Raw genomic sequence first — 20,827 nt, forward strand, 5'->3', positions numbered from 1 at the left:
TCACTTGTTATAAACTTTACTTTTTATTGTTTTGGTGGAGTAATACATCTTGCTTCTAAATATCGGTCATAAAATATAGTATATTCTTACAATATTAATTTTATGATTTATAATAAATCCGAGTTTCAATTGTTTGCAGTATGTAACAATATTGTTGCTGTGCATGTTGTGATCTTCTTACTTTGTCAACCGATTGTCTTTTACATTAATTTTTCATAAATAGAGCAAACTAATAACACTCTAAATTATTTATGTACTTGTTATGTTTATGTTTGTTGAATAGAAAATGTAGATAAATAAGTTTATACATAATGTTTTGTAATGTGCCTTAATAAACTAAAAGTCATTGTATATTTTCAAAGATTGTGAATAAAACTGTAACATTTGTTTGATTTTGCCTTTCATTGAAATTCTTGGGACAAACAATTTTACTTTTAACACTTCTAACAATTCTTCTTGTGGATTAAAACTTTTAGCATTTTATCGTAGTGATGATTGTTATGTTTTGTTAGCAAATATAAAAAGTAATAATGTATTGATATAGTCTACATTTATTTTATTTAAAACACGTCTCATAACGAAACAGTGTTAACAGCTTACTTGGTTTGTAAATCTAACAAAACATAATGGCACATCAATTTAAATAATGAATTGTGGTTTTTACTAGAATTTCATTCACATCTGTTTCTGGAATTTTAATCGACCATGGTAAATTACAGTGCAATCATCTTGAAACAAGTTGTCATTAACCTAAATCCAATTGAACCATATTTTTTTTATAAAAGATAGTATGTGTGCCTAATCAGTAATCATAGTTATTATTAACCTCAAACTTGAGTGGCTTGTTATCTTATCATAAGAGTTTCACTAAATGTGTATGTCTTCAGAAATGGCCTTTTTCTGGTTTGTTATTTTTTTGTTGTGTTTTGTTACTTTTGTCAGGGAAGTCTTATCAATGAATTCAAAGCAAAGAGTTTTACAAGTGTATAGTGTGCCAGGAAAGTGGTATACTTTGAAATACGTTTTTGTAGTGGTCCTGTTAGCTGTAAGAAAGGTGAATATTTAAGTTAATAAATAAATACTTTTAATTAACCAATTACAACTGCACAAATTTACTCATGTTTTGTACGAAACACAGTATTCTGTCGAGCTCTTTCAAACTACTAGAAACCTTTAAAATCCATGATTTTAGCCCCTGAGCTGTAACGTAACTAAAAAGTAGGTTCCTTCGACAAGAGCTCATACGTTGTAACTATTGGTTACGGCCGTATCGTCATCAGACATAAATCTCAGCTGAAGCAGCGTTGTCGTAGTTAGAACACATAACACACACGTAATTTTTAATTGTTTTGTAAATATTTGTGTGTCTTAAATGTGTTATAACTTCGATGACGCTGCTTCAGCACAGATTTATGTCTGATGATGGTATTTTGATGCCAAAACGGCCCTAACCAATAGTTACAACATTTAAGCTGCTTCAAGGATTTAAAGCCTACTTTTGAGTACCTACTAGAAACTTCTCACACCAGGCAGGTTCTAACCTCTGCTGCCCACTTCTAGTCTAACATTAGCCATGTTAAACCATTCCTAAAAACTAGCTCTCTCATTTTTGACCTTGATTTTAGTTTTTATTTAAAATATTGATGAACCTGTATTCACAAGGAAACTTTTACCTTCGACGTCAGGTTTGGGTCTGATTGCAGCAAACTATTTAGAAACAATAATTGAACCTTTTTACACCTTTCCTACTATCAACTTCTCACATGGTATAGAATAGAATTTGATTTCTTATACAATATTTTGCAGACTCAAACTACTTGAAAGCGGAAATTGCTTGTGAACTAGAGAGGAGACTTTTTAAGGGCCAATCAGCATTTCCATTGAATTTACCTTGTACTTGCATAAATAAAAACCTACTTTCATTAAAATAAAAACCCTGGATTATTTTAGGCAGGTTGGTTTAGGTATTAGATAAAGAGAACCTCAAATTATTCTAATGAAACAAACATTTTATATTATAGTTTTTAGCAAAGTACTCACAAAAAAGAGTCTTATCGCCAGGGTATGGCATCCAGTCTTGCAGCAACCTTGAGGAAATGGATAAAAGGATACCACTTTCATCTGATCCTAAGGTAATCAAATATCTATCACAGTACAGTAGAACTCCGATTATCCGAATCAATAGGCCAGACCCCATTCGGATAATCAAATATTCGGATAATCAGAGTTTTACCGGAATTCCGGGAATTTTAAAGATAAATCCTAATTTTCGGTACTAAGTGAACTTTTAATTAATAATAAATTAAATCAGAACATTTTTACAGTTTACAATGCTCTTAGTACAAGTGTTCTATACATGTTATTAAGTTAATAGTTTAGCCAGTGTGTAATTTTGGTGTTCCATCAAAGTCCAAAATTACACACTGGCTAAATGTGTTTAATAACAATTCTTTGATATTTTGCAAAACTTATTACTGTAGCTTTACGTTTTTAAAATTGTTGAAGTAAGCGATTCGGATAATCGGAGATTCGGTTAATTGGAGTTCGGATAATTGGAGTTCTACTGTATATTAAGTTGAGGTTGGTGCAAACTGTTAGTTTTAAGTTGTTTTTTCGGTATTTTCTAAGTGATACTAAATAGTGTAATGGTTTCTGTATTTATGCATTTTATTAAAACGTCAATTTATTTATTAGAACCATCAGTAAAATTCATAAAAAAATATTTTAACCAAAGTATAGTAGGAGAATAAATTTGATTTCAAATACTCGAATGAATTTTAGCATTCTGCTTTTCTTAGTTAAAGTATTATTTTTCTTGAATCTCAAGGTTTATTTTTTCTTAAAGTAAAAACTAATTAATGAAAACAATTTGTCCCACAAAGAGGTTGCTATTTTGAACTGTGTACCAGATTTATTAAACATGCTACAAACTTTAAACTCAACAGTTATAAATAAATTCATGTGTAAACTAAAATTAAAATAGCCACACGTTTCATTTGATTTACATTAATCAGACCAACGTAGCGGAACAACAAAATTGTGAAAAAAACTGGATGGAAAATCTACAATGCATATCGATTGATGGTCATCAATTCAAAATATGGGTTACTCAAATGAACTCAAATAATTTAATATTTGGTTTACCACTTTTTATCTTTATAATTTTTGTCATTTATTTCTAATTTATTTTAATACTTCAAAACACATAAAAATCAAAACACCTTTATTTTAAAGTTTTGTAATTTTTTTTATTACGTCATTTAAGTACGTTGGAATTAAGTGAGACTCTTAGGGGGAAGTTACATTTGTGTTTGTTGTAGCGTAGCTATGGATCAAGCTTGTGTGTTTGATACACAGTTGCAAATCAACAATCAAATAATTGATTATTTTTTTGATGATGCAGGCCTTTGATGCAGTTTACTTCAATGGAGCAAACAGAATTGGTTGGAATATAATCATAGGTTGTGCATTGAGACCAAAAAATGTGGATGGTTTTTTAATATTAAAAGTAAGTATTAAGTATAGGCATACAACACATACTAATAATAATCTTTTATTGTCATTTATTAGCAAAATAAAATTACAATAGACAATGTCAGGAGACAAATATGACATCATATGCTTAAACATATCCTTTACCTTAATAAAAGGGTCAGCACATATTTATTTGGCTAAAAAACCTATTAATTTTTTTTTATTATAGGTACAGTAAAAGAAGTTTTTGATGTCAGAATTATCAATGTCCTATTATGCTAGTTTTCAGTGTCCCTTTTAAGCAAATAGGTATAGTTAGACTAAGAGTGTAAAGTCAGTCTCCAATAAAAACAATATTACAATAACAGGATACTACAAGTAAAATACTAAAACATAATCATTTAAATGAATCCCAACAACCTACGTATTTATGTTGCACAATGTATGTAAGGTCAAAGGTGGTACCAAGTGCTGGGTGTTTAAATTCTGTTCTTACCAATTATAAATAAATAAATAGTTGAGCTTCAGTATAACAATTTTCTGTTTGATAGTGTTTTCTGGTGAAGAACTTGATAGGTAGGAGCATAAAATAATCACTGACAAAATTGTTATGGTCCCCAAAATTGCCAAAGCAGGTACAAATTGAGACAAAAAGGGATTTTTTAAGCTAACATCGCAGATACAAAACACTACGCAACTGCACCAATAAGAAGACTCACAACCGTTGCACATTGCATGATAAAATAAATCTGTTTCCATTATAGACTGATCCACTATATAGCTGTAAATTAATTATGGCTCTCAAAACAGAACAAAAATCATTTGGTGGCTCAGTCGGTATTGTGATGGACTGAAAAACCAAGACATCGGTGTCTTAAGTTTGCGACCCAGCATTGCCAACTAAAATTTATCCGTACAGTTGTTTCTTGTACTATACTGCTCACCCCTTGTTTGCTTGCTGTCCACGCACAGGCCCTTGTGGACAGCCAACGCAAAGTTAAAAGAGATCGCCAACCTCTTAAAAAACCTGTAGTACAGAAATAAAAATGAATTCACGTATTAACTCATATATTCAATATGAGTTCAAGATTTCATCATAAAAACAAATTAATGAACAAACAAATGAACATAAAAATGAATTCACGTATTAACTCATATATTCAATATGAGTTCAAGATTTCATCATAAAAACAAATAATACAATTGATTATATTGGTACTTATACCTATTGGTATAAGTTGTACTTATACCAGTAGGCCTACAATAGAAATATTTGTGTTAATACTTTTGTTTCATTTTTACACCTGTTATTCCTAGGTGCCAGGCGTTGGTCTTCTTCTTTCTCCAAGGCTCCCAGACACAGTTCTTTTCAAGAAAGAAGAGGATTTGAGTTGTTTCTCTACTGATGGGTTAACTCTTACTCCATTGAAACCAATGCAGTTATGGCATTTGCAATACAACGGAAAAATGAGGTATGTAAAAGAACAATTTTTTGGTGAATTGTTTAGTACGCATGACTCTTCCGTCCTTCTGAAACTTAAAGTGTGGGTGTGACATGTAAGTGAATGATGGTAGAAGGTAGAATATCTCTGTTGGACCAAAGCCTTTGTTTTTCTTGACAAATGTACCTAAATCTATACTAAGAAATATAATTAATTTTTTAAAATTGAATTGTAAAGAGTGTTGTACATTTAGTATTAATGCAAAGATATTAACTTTTAAGAAATCTTGAGGTATACAACTTAAGGGGTGACAATAATTAGTCGTGATAAGTACATTTAATTGTTAAAAATTGTTAAGTCTAAATCTAAGTTAAAATCACTGCTCAAATTACATCACAACCCTCAAAACATACAAAGTTACAATTTACCATGGTTGTTTTGTTTAAGCTCTTAGGCCGGCGCCACACTATCCTATTTTACCATCCCGGTGGATGATTCGAACTCATGGGTTTTAATAGGAGCGGTTACGTTGTTGCGGTTGCGGTGCGTCGACGGGATCCACCGCATGCTGCTGCGGCATACCGGTATGACCGGACGACGGGACGAACGGCGAAACACATGCAGTTAAATGAGAGCAGCCACCCCATCCCGTTCTGCCGCAAGTTTGTCCCTACTGTTTGCTATCAACAGTGCTCAGAATTTGATGCTCGCGCTCTTCACTCGAAGTATCTTGCGTTGGAGCAGGAAGGTTTGACAGGGTAATGTCAATGTGGAAAAAACGCATCCCGCTCAACCGCATCCTGCTCAACCGCATCCCGCTCAACCGCATCCCGCTCAACCGCATCCCGCTAAACGGGATAGTGTGGCATCGGCCTTAGTGTGCTATAGTTTAAATAACTTGGATTAGCAAGCAACGTCCTCCTAGTAACAACATTTTTTCATGAAGGTAAAATGTACAACCAACTCTTAAAAAAAGTTGATACCACCGATCAAATATGGTATCGTTTACTTGGCTGCTTTTCATATTTTGAAGCTATTGAACTTTAAATACAGTACTTTTACAAGAAAATGTTTGCAAAACATCAGGTTTTAAATAAAATTAAGACAAATGATGATACAGCAATGCTTTTCTCTCATAATATAATCAAGCTTTTCTTTGGATCAGCTTGCTAAATTGTTTTCTTCAATGACTAGACAGGGCATAAAATAACATGTTAACAGTGTTGAGATTTTGTCGCCCAGTAGCTATGGGTGGTGCTGGAATATTTTTTTAATGATTCACATTTTAAATGTATTGGCATTTCAAAAGTATTAAAAAAATAACATTGTGTAATTATTTTAGAGTATTCTCAGCTTCCGTAGTAGTACACTTTTGAAATTGAGCTATGATTTTGGCCCAAGAGGTTGTGGTCTTGGCCTGTTACAACGTTCTAGAATACGTAATTAAGTGATATTATATGGACTATTTACAAGCAAATATAATAGGAAAATTCATTAAAAGATAGGCCTACATAGAAATGTGTGAAATTCACTTTAATTTATGCAAAATACTTCTGGGGGAACCCCGGTATTCCATACCCCCCAGATATCCTGGTAAGTCCAGTGTCACTGTCGCCCTGTGGAAATCCCTTAAAATATGCTCTGACTAGATAGGCTTGAAAAACTGAAATATGAACCTTTATAAAATGTTACATAGACATATTTTCATAAACATATGAATGTTAACAGTTACAGTAAGAAACGTGATGAGGGAACTCTCCTGGTCGCTTTGTTTGAGTTTTAGATTCTTTAAGATTAACTAACAATGAAGTGTCACCAGGTTAGCTAGTTAACAAAGTCAACACCTAAGTAATATAAAGACAACACTTGTTATGTATAGTGATCCTTGTAGCATTTAAAAGTAATTGTATATTTATTTGTTCTCATTGGTTTTAGATTATCGCATAAACCTCATAAAAAAGTCAAAGTGGAAATAGACGCTACTTGGGAGTCAAATTTACCTATTTTCAACTATGACACTAATGTTCTTACAAAAAATATTGCTAAAGCTATGAGTAGAGAGTCGTGGTCTTCTCAGTACTTCAAACTGTTGAAAAAGTGAGTATACATAAGTATACATGCAACTGCTGTTTTTTTTTTTATTTTTAAAATATCCTCAAAGAAATAATACTTTGATGACCTAATCATTTTTATATTCAAACCCATTTTTTTGTAGAAAAAAAAATAGTTTATAATATCATTTACAGAGACATACAAACACTTAAAAAGCTGCTATTAATTTCAAAGAATTACAAGGGCAGTTTTTTAAGTAAGGGCAGTTTTTTTTTCCGTATTGCTCTGTATTTTGCGTGTACGCCGCTTACTGGCATCATTTGTGTATAGAATGACACTATTTGCAGCTCTGTTGCTGATGTGTACACTTTGCTGTGTGTTTGTTTTTAGAAATATAGAATCTGCCGCTGCGTTTAAGATAAGGTGAGTGATACGTTTTAGACCACATGAAACATATCTAAAGCTAACATTTATCACGAGATGGCTGAAGTTTATGACCCTAATTCATATAGGGGAAAGTACAGAAATGGGCTAGGGAGTTAAAAAAAATGGCGGTGGAAATGTTAATTTCCAAAGGAATAGTCTTTTTGGCGGGTACCCAGACTTCTCATAGAAGACCACAAAGGAAACAGACAGAAAATCTGTGAAGTTTAAGTCGTTCATGTATTTGTACACTATATTTTGCAATGAGCCTACACCCAATAACCGGCAATATTTTGATGGTAGTTTATAAGTATTCTCTACAAACAGAAGAATTAACACATGACTGTATGCTTTGTTTCTGGTCTCAGTTTAACTAATTAACCGTATTCAGAGGTACTCATATAACTATACTAAGGAAAATCCTTCCTTATAAAGAATATTTTTGTATAGAACTTACTTATTTGGTGAATACAATTCAAATTTAATATTTTTAAGTGTTTTTTTAGTTTCCACCAAACACATTATGAACAGTTTGGAGAGTTAAGCGGGAAAGTGATTATTGACGGAGTGGATTTCAAACTAAATATGTCTACAATGAGAGACCATTCTTTTGGTAATTATGATTTTTGAAACATATAATTAAAATAATTTATTCACAACAATTAGTATACATTTATGTATGCCCATTAATTTGTATACAATTAGTATTCAAATGTTATGATCAAAGATTAAGTTATTGATATTAAAATAAGTTTTAACAAAACTTCAAAAGGATTTAAAGCATTAGGGGCTGAAATTCTAACTACTATCGGTAAGAACAATCGCCCTTAATGTACATTACCAGGCAGGTTAGTTTGACTCCATAACCCATACAGCTTTATATACTCTACTAATGCAATGTTTCTTCAAAAAAATTTTTATTTGATTCTAAAAAAAAGATGCATTTGGTCAGAAACTGGAAAAAATTACTATTTAAATATTAAGATTTAATTGAGAAAAGAAATTTAGGATTAAAAAAGATATGTATAATTGAATACATTCTAATTACAATTATGATTAATGTTTTCATTTGCTCCAACTATGTGTTCAGGCCTGAGACGGGAGTGGAGAGCTTTTCACCGCTACATGTTACTCATGTTTACTTTAGCTGATGGCACCTGTGGTACTGTTGGAATTGTCTGCATCCCCAACTTATTCTCCAGGTACGAGATATAATTGTGGTTTCATCATATGGCTTATTCTTACAAGTATTGTATTAATTAAATTATTACGTTTCCATTTATACTTTTCAAAATTTGCATTGTTTGTAGATATATTAGTTGTATTACCTTTTTCAAAATGCTGAATTTAGAAACCGACTGTATTTAGAATAAAGTGGTTTGGTTTAATGTGTTTAACAGGTGATATGAACCCTTATAAATGAAAACTTAACAATTTAAAATTCTTGATAGAACTTGGTCCCTGACTTTTCTTTGGTCAATGAACTATTAACACGTTCCCTGCGGGCCATCAAATGGCAGGCGTAGCCCCAGTGTGGCGCAGCCCGCAGCGTCGAAAAACCCGATTGCCAGGTGATTGGCTCTCATATTTCGGTATGACGAATAGCAAATAACGTGGGGTGATGTCCTGTTTTATAACAAGAGTCGACGTAGTTCGCTAAACACTCACAGATAGCAGCACTGCTTGGAACGTAGCCGGTCCCATCGTATTGCCAATTGGAGGGAGAAAGACGGGACAACAAGTTGATTTTTAAGTTTGCCAGACGGGGATTTTATGGGGAAATTTTACTACCAACCTACAACACAAAAAAAAGCAAGTCACCCACTACACGCTAACGTGGAATAGGTCTGACTTCGAGCGACGCTAGAGCAAAAACGATGATATACGAAAGGCATTGCCAAGCGTATCCGATTGGTTACTGCAGCACCTGAACAGCGCTCGGCCCGTATCCTATCGGATACGCCGCAGTGAACGTGTTAATGATCGTTTAGGATTTTTATTTTTACTCTTCTTCTCAAATTTGAAAACTCTGTAAATTGAAGCTTAACGGTTTCTAGATCTATATAAATTAATATGTTGGTTCAATAAACTTTAAAATCAAATTTGAATATCAATTAAACAATTGTATTGACTGATTGTTATATTTCTCATGACAAAAAATAATGCCTCCTCCAGCCACTGTTGGATAAACCATGGTTTTCATTTGTCATTATGTTTGTTCATTGATCATATTGTCTTTGTATGAGTTGCTCTTTTTTTATTGCAATGAGATGGGGATGAAAGTAATTTTTAGCAGTTATGAGAATGGTCCTATATTGGAAAAAAGTTGTACAACTAATCAAGAATCGCCACATCAAGAGTTTTATTGCCATTGACCTTTCTTTGTACAAAGGAATATACATAGTCATAACACATACAAAATATTCCAAATTAACAAATAAAATACAAAGTTTTACAAACTGGTAGGCAGTTAGGGTAATGATTCCTGCAAATCAATTATGAAATCAGAGAACAAAAAGTTAACGTATTCGATTACTCTAATCTTAGTTTTTAAAATTGATTGATAAATCACAATTTTTCTGTTCTAAAAAAGTGCAATTTTTGTACTATTTTTTCTTATCCGGTGCATATGTTGTACATGTTGTATGGTAACCTCATAAACAAAGATCGTATATATTCAGTAGTAATTTAGTAGAACTTATTCAGTCTTGAGTGTTATAGTATTATTTGTTGTCACAGAATGGAAATTGGCTATGTATATGGGAAGGATAAACGGTTAGAAGCTGTTTATGATGTGGACTTTGATCTCTATAATCATGGAGAGACTGGCCTTCCGCCTACAGATTTTGGTCTGACATTCTTCGCTGGTAAGTACAATTTTATTTGCTTTTGAATATTGTTTAGACTGTATAATACAAATGTAATACTATTTTCATAACCATATAACTAAAATCAGCTGGATTTTTTCATTTATTAGGACCTCTGCATTCTAAACTTTTGGTAACACATACATACTTCTGAAAATATAAACCAACTTATGATCTTGAGCTGGCCATAATAATACAAAAACTACCTACCACATGGATTTAACACATCTAGTAAGTTTACTATTTAACCTATCGCAGGGAATTTCTCCCACAGGGGTGGGAGCCGCTCAAGTAATTTGGCCTAGGGCCGCAAGTACCTTAAATCCTGCACTGTGTTTACTAATCTTGTTCAAATCAACTTCATTACCATTCATGAAACATAAAATAATGGAAAATGTATGCAGTAATCTTAAGCAACATAAACTTATCACCAAAAATTAACTTCAATCAAAGTATATATCCAGACTGTTCCTATGGTAGGAGGCAGACTTTATGAGATGAAGGTACATGTGGAGGAGACGACCGAACTGTTCCTTGGGCTTACATGGGAGGCTCGTATTGTAGAGGGTCTCTGTCGTTTCTCCATCAACAGGGTGGATGGCTGGGGCTGTGTGGAATGGATGTATGCTCACTCGGACGGGCGACCATTTAAACAAACATCTAAACATCCACTAGCTGCTGAATAGGTACTAGGTAACATATCACCATACAACCATACTTACTTTACTGCTTTGAGCCTTATTTGGTTTCCGGTTCCGCTCAGCTGCTAGTATAAGGACCAATATGTTTGAGAATTAATTATAATGGTAACATATGATTAATAAGAGCTGGATTGTTAAGCCTCATTAGTCTTATGAAAGAGCAGCACTTGAAATATAAAATACACCTTTTTCACTAGCATTTTTATACCATTCCCAGTTTCTCTTTTTGATATTATTAGCCATTGATAAATTGATTAGAAATAAAGTAAATAGAAAAGGAAAAGGAGGGTCACTTTTTGATGATTCCATTCCTTTGCCACTTATGTTCTTCAGTTGACAAACTATAAACTCAAACTTTTATTTCAAATACTGTAAAATATTTTTTTTAATGGTGAATTCTGCAACTGAAAATTAACTGTTCCACTTTACAATTGCCTTATCTTATCATATACAGTGGTGTAGCGACCGTGGAGCAAGTGTAGCAGTTGCTACAAGGCGGAAGGCTCTGGGGTTATATGATAGTATCTCAGTATCTTTAGAGTCTGTTTGAAGGTGGAACCAGACTGCTGAAATAATATATAACTAATAAATAAATGTCTGCTCCAAACTTGGCTACGCCACTGTCATAGTACAATCATAGTGGTGCAAAAGGCAAGGAAATAGAATTCTTTAGAACGGTGTCTTGTGGAATAGTAAGGAACTTTTTTACTTTCTTACTATAGCTATTAGTATAGCTCTTAGTTAAGTGGTGTAAGCGATTAGATAGACAGATAGATAACTTACACAAAATTAAACTATGAAAGCATCTACTAGTCTTGCGGTTATAGCCTTAAACTAGATTTTAAAATGTTAATTCTTTTCTAATTTCTATATATTGATTGAAAATTCACGAATCACTCTATAACACGCTTAAACATTTTTTGCACTTAAACTTCTTAGCTAAGGATCTGTATAAATTGCTCACAAAAATGTCACTCTTATCATAAATTCAAGTCCAGAATTTATCCATATCATTCCTGACACTATAAAATACCCCTTCACAGCAAACCTACAGACTAAGCAAATTTCCATTTACCTGGCTGGATTTCTACAAAAATATGACCTGAAAATTTGTTGTCAGATTTATTTCCTACTAGTGTACATGTTGCTCGAATTCGAGCAATTGCAAAGCATTACAGGAGTTTCAAAACGAATAACAGTCATATTTACAATGAGTTAAAAAGAGTCAACTCAAAGATTACCGGTGTGTAACTCAGACCATGTTTATCTTCGTTATTTATAAACCTAAATCATTCCGGCTGGTTTTCTCCTTCTCAAAATGCCTCGCTGTACATGCAACCATAGATAAAACATACTCCAACACAGGTCATTGCTAGAGGGCCAATTGAGAACGAAAAGTCGTTTTGGGGTAGTGTTAGGGTGCATTTGTAACCTAATAGTTGAGATTGTCCAGGGTCAGGTGATGAGTTAAGCCTATTACGCGCCACTGTAGCTGCGGTCGTTATCACGATTACGCCTGCTGTCTATGTTTCGTTGTCGTCGCGTCGGAGGCATTTAAAAGAAAAAAACAACAAATAAACAAATTATAGCTACAAAAAACAACGATAAACGCACAAATTTAAGTTACAATCATACTAACACGATCCGTCACAGCGACACAAAACAACGATAAATACACAAATTTAAGATACAACCATACTAACACGATCCGTCTTGGGGGTTATGTTTACACAAACTTAAATAGTAAATATACTTAATGCGTTTCATTGAATTGAAAAATAAATAACAGCAATTAAATTATACAGCTGATCAAAATGTAAACAATTATGTTCTCCATAAGGATAACATGGGAACTTTCAAAGCCACTGGGGCAGAGCCCAAGGGACGCTTTCAAAAATGTAAGGCCAGTTTGCAAATCTACACGACACGCTCTTTCCAATAAGTCGTCAATGGATAAAATCGGTTAAGAAATGGTGGAGGAGTTCAACCGACAAAGTTTCATGTAGCGTATTAATTATATAGATTTAAATAACATTAATTTTAATGAGTACCTAGGTTTGCTGCTACAGGGAAGGTATTGAGATGTATTTTTTATTGAAATGTTGATGGCTTAGTATGAAATAAACAAAATTTCCAAATTTTATTAAAATATATCCATAAACAAGCAAACTACAAACGTTTATTTATTCTCCATAAGAATAACTTGGGATTTTAAATTTAAGTTTTTTAATTATCTCCGTAACTGTTAGGCATACAACAACACTTCAATATGCAAAAATTTTTTTTAAGCTCTAAAAAATGGTTTGGAAAGAAATTTTATGTTTTTAGAGTCAAAAATGGGAAAAACCAATTTTTACCCCATAAACCCCATATAAACCCCCGTTCCCATAGTCCGATCATGCTGGTTCGCGAACTCGTTCGAATAAACGTAGTTTTACATGTTTCTACCAAATTTTTTGAAATCGGATCATTTTTGCTCTAGTTATCGCACTAACGGACACATATGTATATAAATTAAATATATATATATATATATATATATGAATTTGAATAGAGGGTGTTTTTGCCCTCTGGGGACCTCGAAACGACAAAGTAAATCGGTCCAGGGTCCAGGTTTTACCATACAGTAATAGCTTATATGGTAATAGCTTATTCCCTATATGAGAAATACGTTAAGTTAAAACCAAACATTAGTATATTGGAAACCAACTTTGACAGATTTAAACAACAAAACAACATATAAGGGGTTATGAAGCACAATAAAAACAGTGTCTGCAATTTTTGCACTCTTTATTTAAATGTCACTGAGTCACATGTTCAAAAGAAGAACCATGGAAATAGTCTGAGTTTTTTTACAAAACTTGTAAATTCTGATCATACAAATATCTGTACATCACAGTGTGTTAGAAAGGTTGTAGCATTGCTTATAAAATTATTATTTATCTACTCTATGTAATATGTATGAATTTATACAAACTGAGACATTGTAGTGGTGATCTGGACACATCTGGAAGGATCGGATTATCAGTAACAGAAGCAGATGTATTTACATATTCACAACTCATCACTTGACAATATTTATAATAATATTACATCCTGAATCAAGAAGAGGCCTACGTGCAGTTACTTTGACACAAATTATGTAAATTGTTAAACTTATTATTAAGATAGAGTTTAAACAGCAGATAGATAAAATTTTACAATATTATATTAAGGTAACCAAGGAAATGAAATGGATGACATTTTTACACGATAGAGTGCTGTATTGTATAATAGAACGGGTAACCAAGAGTTACCTCACATTTTAGTCCCAAGAGTTTAAGTAATTTTATATATTTTTTGTCAGTAAAGATTCATCTCTAAAACAATAAAAAACACAAAATTTTACTTACATTTTTTTAGAATTTTTTTCTATAATGTTCCTACAGTCTTTGCTTTTCTCTATTATTTTGATAAACGTATAGCAGTAGTTCTGCCTCTTGTTAATTGAACATTTCTCTTCAAAGTATTACATTGCCATTAATTTAAAGATCTTTGTCTGTACACATTATGCTCAAGACCAACATTATGTACATGGTAACATGAACCCATTCAGTAAAATAATAAGATGGTTAAAGTATTACTTGTGTGTAACAATATATCACTATAATACATAAAAAGGGTATTTGTACAATATACACACTACTGCAACAAACACTAAACACACTATATTTGTATTTGTTTATAAATCTCAATTTGCCTTTAAGTGAATAATAAGGTTGCTTGGGGTTTTTTAAAGTTAACATTTAAAATAGGGTAGTTATAGAATGGGCAAAAATTAGCGTCTCTGTATGGATTTTGCAATTATTTTATAATGCTATATTTAAATCAAAATTCCAATTTACTTAGTACGGTACATCATTTTATTATTTACCTATTTTTTTCATACAATAACTCTTATCACTCTGCAAAACCTTTTATTTCAAATACCTTATAGTATTTTTTTTATATGGTGAATACTGCAACTGAAAATTAACTGTCAGTTTACTTAGAATAAACATAGTCCATGACCTAGAATTACCTTTTGTTCAGTGAAATAACATTTTGTTTATTACCAAGTGGGTTGACGTTAATTCATATCCCGTTAAACCAGGAAAACTTTTAAAATACCTAGAACAACTGTAAAACCCATTAAATGTGTAACTTAAACAATGTAATCTTAAAAAAATATATAAAAATTCAACTGTATCCTCATATAAAAATAAATTTTGTCCTGGCAAACAAAGCAAAACAGTTTTGTGCCATGAGTAAGATTGGTTTTCTAGATTATTTTATTGTTTACTATAACTTTGTTAATAGACCAAATAATGATAGTTAATGTATGGTACTTATTTTTATTTCATGTTCATGATATTGTTTACCAAGACTTCTGCATTGATAATTTGGTTTTAAAACCAACCCCAGTGAAGTGATGTGAAAAGTGAATGTGCTTCCTCATTTCTCACTTAAAGAATTGAATTGTGTATGTCTAACCTATACTTGAGATATGTGTTTTATGAATTGTGATACTGTTGTGTGGAAAGGCATATGTACGTATATTTATATTACAAAACAATATTTTATCATGATTGTTTCAACACGGTTGGGACAGGTCATGCAAACTGCTACTAACATCTAACTTTAAAATGTGCTAACAAATAATACACTATTTAATTAACATTTTTCAATATTTACTTGATTTGTTTTAGTTTATTTTTTGCTACAAACAGAAAATCACAAACCATACCAAAACAGATTGTGCTTAGTAACAAGTATGACAAATTAAAATTAATTATGGGACAAATCTTGGTTTTATTAGAAGAAATGTAGCAGCAATGTTCAATGAAGGGGAAACTGATTCAAACTAATCCACACATATAAATTATCTTAATATTCCAATTCTCCTTTTACTAAAAACTTTGTCATAATGTATTTGATCGATACATTTCAGCTTAGAGACAATAATAGGTTTTAGGTTCAATTCTTCAGAAAATAGGTCTTTAATAAGGTAAAATTCCCATTAATAAAGATTATATGACATTGACATACATTTTAACAACAGTAAAAGAAATTTCGATTTCAAAATAATGTATAGTTAACTAACTAAATCTTTGCATAACTCTAGTTTAACGTATAGTTTTTTATTTTCTTTAAATTTATGTTTTTCTTGAAAAAAATTAAAATTTAATAAAGGTACCGGTAGCATTGCAAGTTATAAATATGTAACAATTACAATATTGTTGTATACAGACATTTTTTTATAATAATTTTCGGTGCTATGTGTTAATCTTGAATAAAAATAAGACCTGTTTAAACAGTTGATTGTCCCTGTCGCAGAAAATGGAACAAAATTTGGAAAACATATTAATGGTTTACTTTCAACTTTTGTAGGTATGAACTTTTACTTTAAAAAACTTCTAACGATACCTTCCAACAGTTATTTCTATGTAAGATAAATGAATTGCAATGGGAAACTACAATTCTTTCTGTAGCCAATTTTTGTTTTGGGGATTCAATCTTTTGTGTTAATGTCAATTTAAACTGACTTAAATAGATACATAAACAAATAATTAAGAGACATTGAATTGGGAAATTTTTTTACCTAACTAAATTTAATTAGTACTATGAACCTTAAAGGTTCCTTAATCTTCAAAAATTTAACATTCACACATTTTATTATCACTAAGGCTGCAATCAACATTGCCCGCACGAGTTTAGTGTTTGGGCGAGCTTGCACGTGCAATGTGCATGCAGGAGTAAACATATAGTTCAGACAAACAAGAAAACAATTTGAAATTTGCACAGTGTGATCATACTACACTCACCAAGTCGCACGAGCGTCCAGTTACTCGCATTACCAAATTCTTGCAACCAAATGTATTTGTTTTTGAAGCAAGTACGTTCAGGCGCTGTGTAGTTTTTGATCCCTTATTTTTTAACTGCTTTTGCATCAAATGGATTAACTTTTAGTGGAGTTGGTATGTGCTAAAGCAATATGAAACATATCTGACAAGAAAAATTCAAACAGAGAATGCTTGAACGATTTTCGAAAAATGTATCTAGCTGCCCCAAAAGATCAGGGAAAACACGGTGGCATTCTCCTACCACTTAACTGTCAACAAAGTGTCTGTTCACCCATTCCTCCCTAATTCATTCACTATCCATTACCCAAAACTTTAAATCACTATTTTCCACCACAAAAAGTTCATCATCACATGATTCCATCTTTTGCATCAGCCACTGACTGCAGGAATATGCGAGTACTTACAAGTAATGTTAACACTCCAACTCGTTCGAGCAAGTTGTGCAAGCTCGCGTCATTTAACACTCAGGCAAGGGTGCGAGCAATGTGATCACACCCTGATGTCCGAATATGTGTCACGAGTAATTTTTAGGAAGAAGTATCATAAAATGTGTTAGTGGACCATTGTAGTCTAGATAATATAGAATTCACAAAGTTGCAATTGCCATCAGAATTATTGTCTAATCTGAATTCCAATACCAACTAAAGTGCTAACTCTTCCCATAGCAATTCAATTTTAAATCAATATAATAATTAATTTAATTGCTGTGATTCTCGTCAGCATTGTGTTTTCTATATGTTTAAAGTATTTGGGATTGAAAACTATGGTCAGTCTATACAATAAGGTCTATAGAAAGTGTTATGATTCACTGGCGTAGCTGGTAGAAGGAGTATCTTCTTGAGACATAGAAAGGTCCTGTGCTACCTCATCATCAGCGCCAGTCGAGTCCTGACCTTCCGAAGACCTCTCCTCCCGAACTCCAAGTCCTGCTCCTTGCCCGTAAATGTTTGTTCCGTTCTCCTGCTTTATTCTCATTATTTCGTCCTCCTGAAGCCTATCACAGTACATTTGTATATTAGGAAAGTCTTTTAACGAGATTTACAAGGGCTGTACAAAAGTAACAAAAGTTTGGTTCTACAGTGGTAGTGGGCAAAACTAACCCTGTTATATTAGCATCATAGTTTTTGTAGACTATTTTGATTGCAGTGGTGTTAAAATTCCTACTAGTTGTGAACTGGGTTATTAATATTGAACTGTACTATGGCTTATATTGGAGTTTTTTGATACACAGAAAGCTCTTTTTATCTGACTGACCTATCCTCTTTGGATTCTAGACAGTTACACCTACCACCTACAGTTTAAGGTGGATTCCAAACTACTGGGTCTCGGAATTAACAAGTATCTAAATGCCGATTGGTGGGATTTAAACTTGAACTTAAATAATAATAATAAGATAAAGTAGAGTGAGACGTTAATGAAATAATTTGTACTTGGTTTTGTAACTGATGAAGGGGAAACAACAATTAAATACAAAACTTAATAATATCTATCAATCAATCAATCAATCAATTATCAATCATTAAGATGGGGATGCCACTTAGGTGCATATTTTAACCCAAATATGAGTGAAGGATGAGTGTAGAATGGTGTGAGATGATCTGTGATTCATTAGCCAGGATCATTCATTAAAAGCCCAATGATCAGGAACAGCTGGGTCCAGTTTCGAACCATCAAAAAGCTACTGACTTTTCTCAGGATCGAACCAGCGACCTTTTGATTAGTAGGCGAGCACTATAACCACTCAGCTACCCAGCCAGTTAGATTAGATATGATCAGGATTATACATGAAATATAGCAACATTTTATTACAGTTTCTCATATTTTCATGGAATTTCCTTAGTATATTGTTGTGAATATATTTATCAACCCTCAGACTTTGGTCCCATTAAGCTCGGGACATTGGTCTCTGAGGTCTCGGGTTCAAATCACGCCAAATCACCAATGTATTTTAATGCCTTAACCCCTAGGTCTATCCAGAAGTTACGTGAAAAACAATCCCAAGGTCGTGCCTAGCATCCTAACCTAAGAAAAAAACCTGTATTTATGTAGTCTTCTGTATAAAACTGTATGAAACTATATCAAAACGTATCGTCAGAGATGCTAGCGGCCAGTCTTTATGCAAAAGTTGTCAATATACATGTGTTTAACAATTTTATTACCACAATTTGAGTTGTTGATAATGGTAAAATATAGATGAAGGATTATTTATTGGTAAATTTAATCTAATTAAATACATATTTGTTTTGTTCAGACATCTAAAATATCTGTTACTTCGAGTACAGCTCTCTTATCATAAACAATTTCAGTTCTGATTCTCAGACTTAGTATATCCATGGTTGAATTGATCATAAACAAATTTGTATTTACGAGTAGATATAATGTATGATTAGACCTTCTTGGTACGTACCACCTGACATCAAGTTGTCTCAATATAGATTTATTCATTCTAAAAGTCAATCTAAAAGATATTCTAATAAGGCACCACTTTTAGTTGCAAAAATTCCAAAGACTTGTTAATCAGAAAATCTATCAAGGTATCTAGTTTAAGGATAAATTGCAGGTTATTTTAAGAACACACTTGTTATGAATATATTTTTTCTGTCGAGGGCCTTGCAATAATTTTATTGAAATTTTAATATATCCATTTAATTGATATTGTTATAATGTTTGAACAGTAGTTGTTTATATATTTATCTAGCCATACATACTTGTTGTATTGTCATAATAGATTTATTAAAAAGTGGATGGAAAAGTTCTGAAAACCTGCATGTTCAACGTACCTAAATGAAATAGACAACACCATTAACCAAGAATTTTGTTTTATTAAAGGATATTTCTTTATTGGCCTTTTTCACAAAATTCGGCAGCTGAGGTTTGACAGATCATCAATTTGTAAATTATTTTTTTGAGTTCCTTAAAACTAAGAGTACCGGTAATCTGATGATTCCCAAATATCATTACCTTTGTTTCTTGTGCAGAGGTGAATGGGAGTCCCTGTCCGGACGGAGGGGTGGAGGGGGGCTGCTCACATATCCGGGAAAAGCATTTTCTCCCAATGGTACCTATGTTGTCACATACATTGCATTTATCTTATTAAAACAAAATATTACTAATATCTTTCCCAATGTTTTTACTGATATTTGCCTACTTATTTTTTATGTACAATAACATTAAATTATTATACCCTGCTGTAACTCAAAGAAAATAGTTATCATAATTGCCAAAAAAATTATAATTATAGTTCATTGAAAATTTTGTTCATCCAAACTCATGGGAAAAGCTTATTTTATATTGTTAAGTTCAGTTATACCTAGATATCACGCTTGAATAGTAAGAGTGACAGGAAAATATTTATTAGTATTTTGTAGCTCAACACATTGGGGTTCCTTGGATCCATCTCATGAATACAAATCACTTAAAGGTGATGTCAGGCATCCTTGGTACTGTGTCTTTTGTGTAGCCTCTAGAACTTGTTTCAGGATAATTACGCTCCTTGGGATAAATTGTAGTGACAATTTAAACTACAATTGTTGTTTTTTTTCATATGACTGTTGATTTTAATTGCATTTGTAATTTATTTGCTTTTTATTACTAAGTGAATTAATAGTATTATTAGTATTTTACTTTGCAAACTTCTAGGACTAATTCAAGGCTGCTAAGTAAATCAGTTTTAGAGAACATTTACCATTCCGAGGACAAAACAGCCTATGATACCTATGTTACCTTGGGTGAACTTTGAAAATTATTATGAAAATAGTATGACAGTATGACAATCAACATGATTCCAATTTGGATAGTAGTTCCCCAACATAATAGCACATCCTAGCAACAAGTTTCCAATACTGCCATATGTAGGGAAAATGTTGGGACAGACAGTATTTTGAAAGAATAACGTAGAGAAGAACATTGTGGAAATTCATTGTTATAAAAATATCACTTGGTTGATCTAATTAAGGCTTCGCCCTGACACATATTTACCCGATCTC

At 32.4% G+C, this 20,827-nt stretch overlaps 2 protein-coding genes across 7 annotated transcripts in view; one reads left to right on the forward strand and one right to left on the reverse strand.

Moving 5' to 3' along the window:
* Positions 1–820: 820 nt before the first annotated feature.
* LOC128998577 (uncharacterized) lies at positions 821–19,913 on the forward strand. 5 transcript variants are annotated; one of them, XM_054424774.1, is made up of 10 exons: positions 917–1,054; positions 2,022–2,132; positions 3,404–3,508; positions 4,792–4,946; positions 6,852–7,013; positions 7,898–8,004; positions 8,482–8,593; positions 10,131–10,258; positions 10,739–10,951; positions 19,820–19,913. In XM_054424774.1, exons 1-9 carry the CDS (start codon positions 956–958, stop codon positions 10,942–10,944), a joined length of 1,185 nt encoding a protein of 394 aa, XP_054280749.1. In that variant the 5' UTR covers positions 917–955; the 3' UTR covers positions 10,945–10,951; positions 19,820–19,913. The 5 variants fall into 5 exon arrangements, with proteins under 5 accessions (XP_054280751.1, XP_054280749.1, XP_054280750.1 ...); XM_054424775.1 differs by having other exon boundaries at positions 10,739–10,944; XM_054424776.1 differs by lacking the exons at positions 917–1,054; positions 19,820–19,913 and adding an exon at positions 821–903 and having other exon boundaries at positions 10,739–11,155.
* LOC128998575 (forkhead box protein P1) overlaps positions 13,733–20,827 on the reverse strand; it is a 57,422-nt gene continuing 50,327 nt past the window's right edge. For both annotated transcript variants that reach the window (XM_054424770.1, XM_054424771.1), the window contains exons 13-14: positions 19,803–19,903; positions 13,733–17,835 (exon numbers count right to left, since the gene is read on the reverse strand). In XM_054424770.1, coding sequence (XP_054280745.1) covers positions 17,640–17,835; positions 19,803–19,903 — 297 coding nt within the window. In that variant the 3' untranslated portion in view covers positions 13,733–17,639. The remainder of the gene's footprint in view (positions 17,836–19,802; positions 19,904–20,827) is intronic.

Source organism: Macrosteles quadrilineatus, unplaced genomic scaffold (assembly GCF_028750875.1).
Source record: "Macrosteles quadrilineatus isolate MER2022 unplaced genomic scaffold, UCM_ALF_1.0 Scaffold_7__1_contigs__length_78375512, whole genome shotgun sequence".
In the NCBI taxonomy this organism is placed as follows: Eukaryota; Metazoa; Arthropoda; class Insecta; order Hemiptera; family Cicadellidae; genus Macrosteles; species Macrosteles quadrilineatus.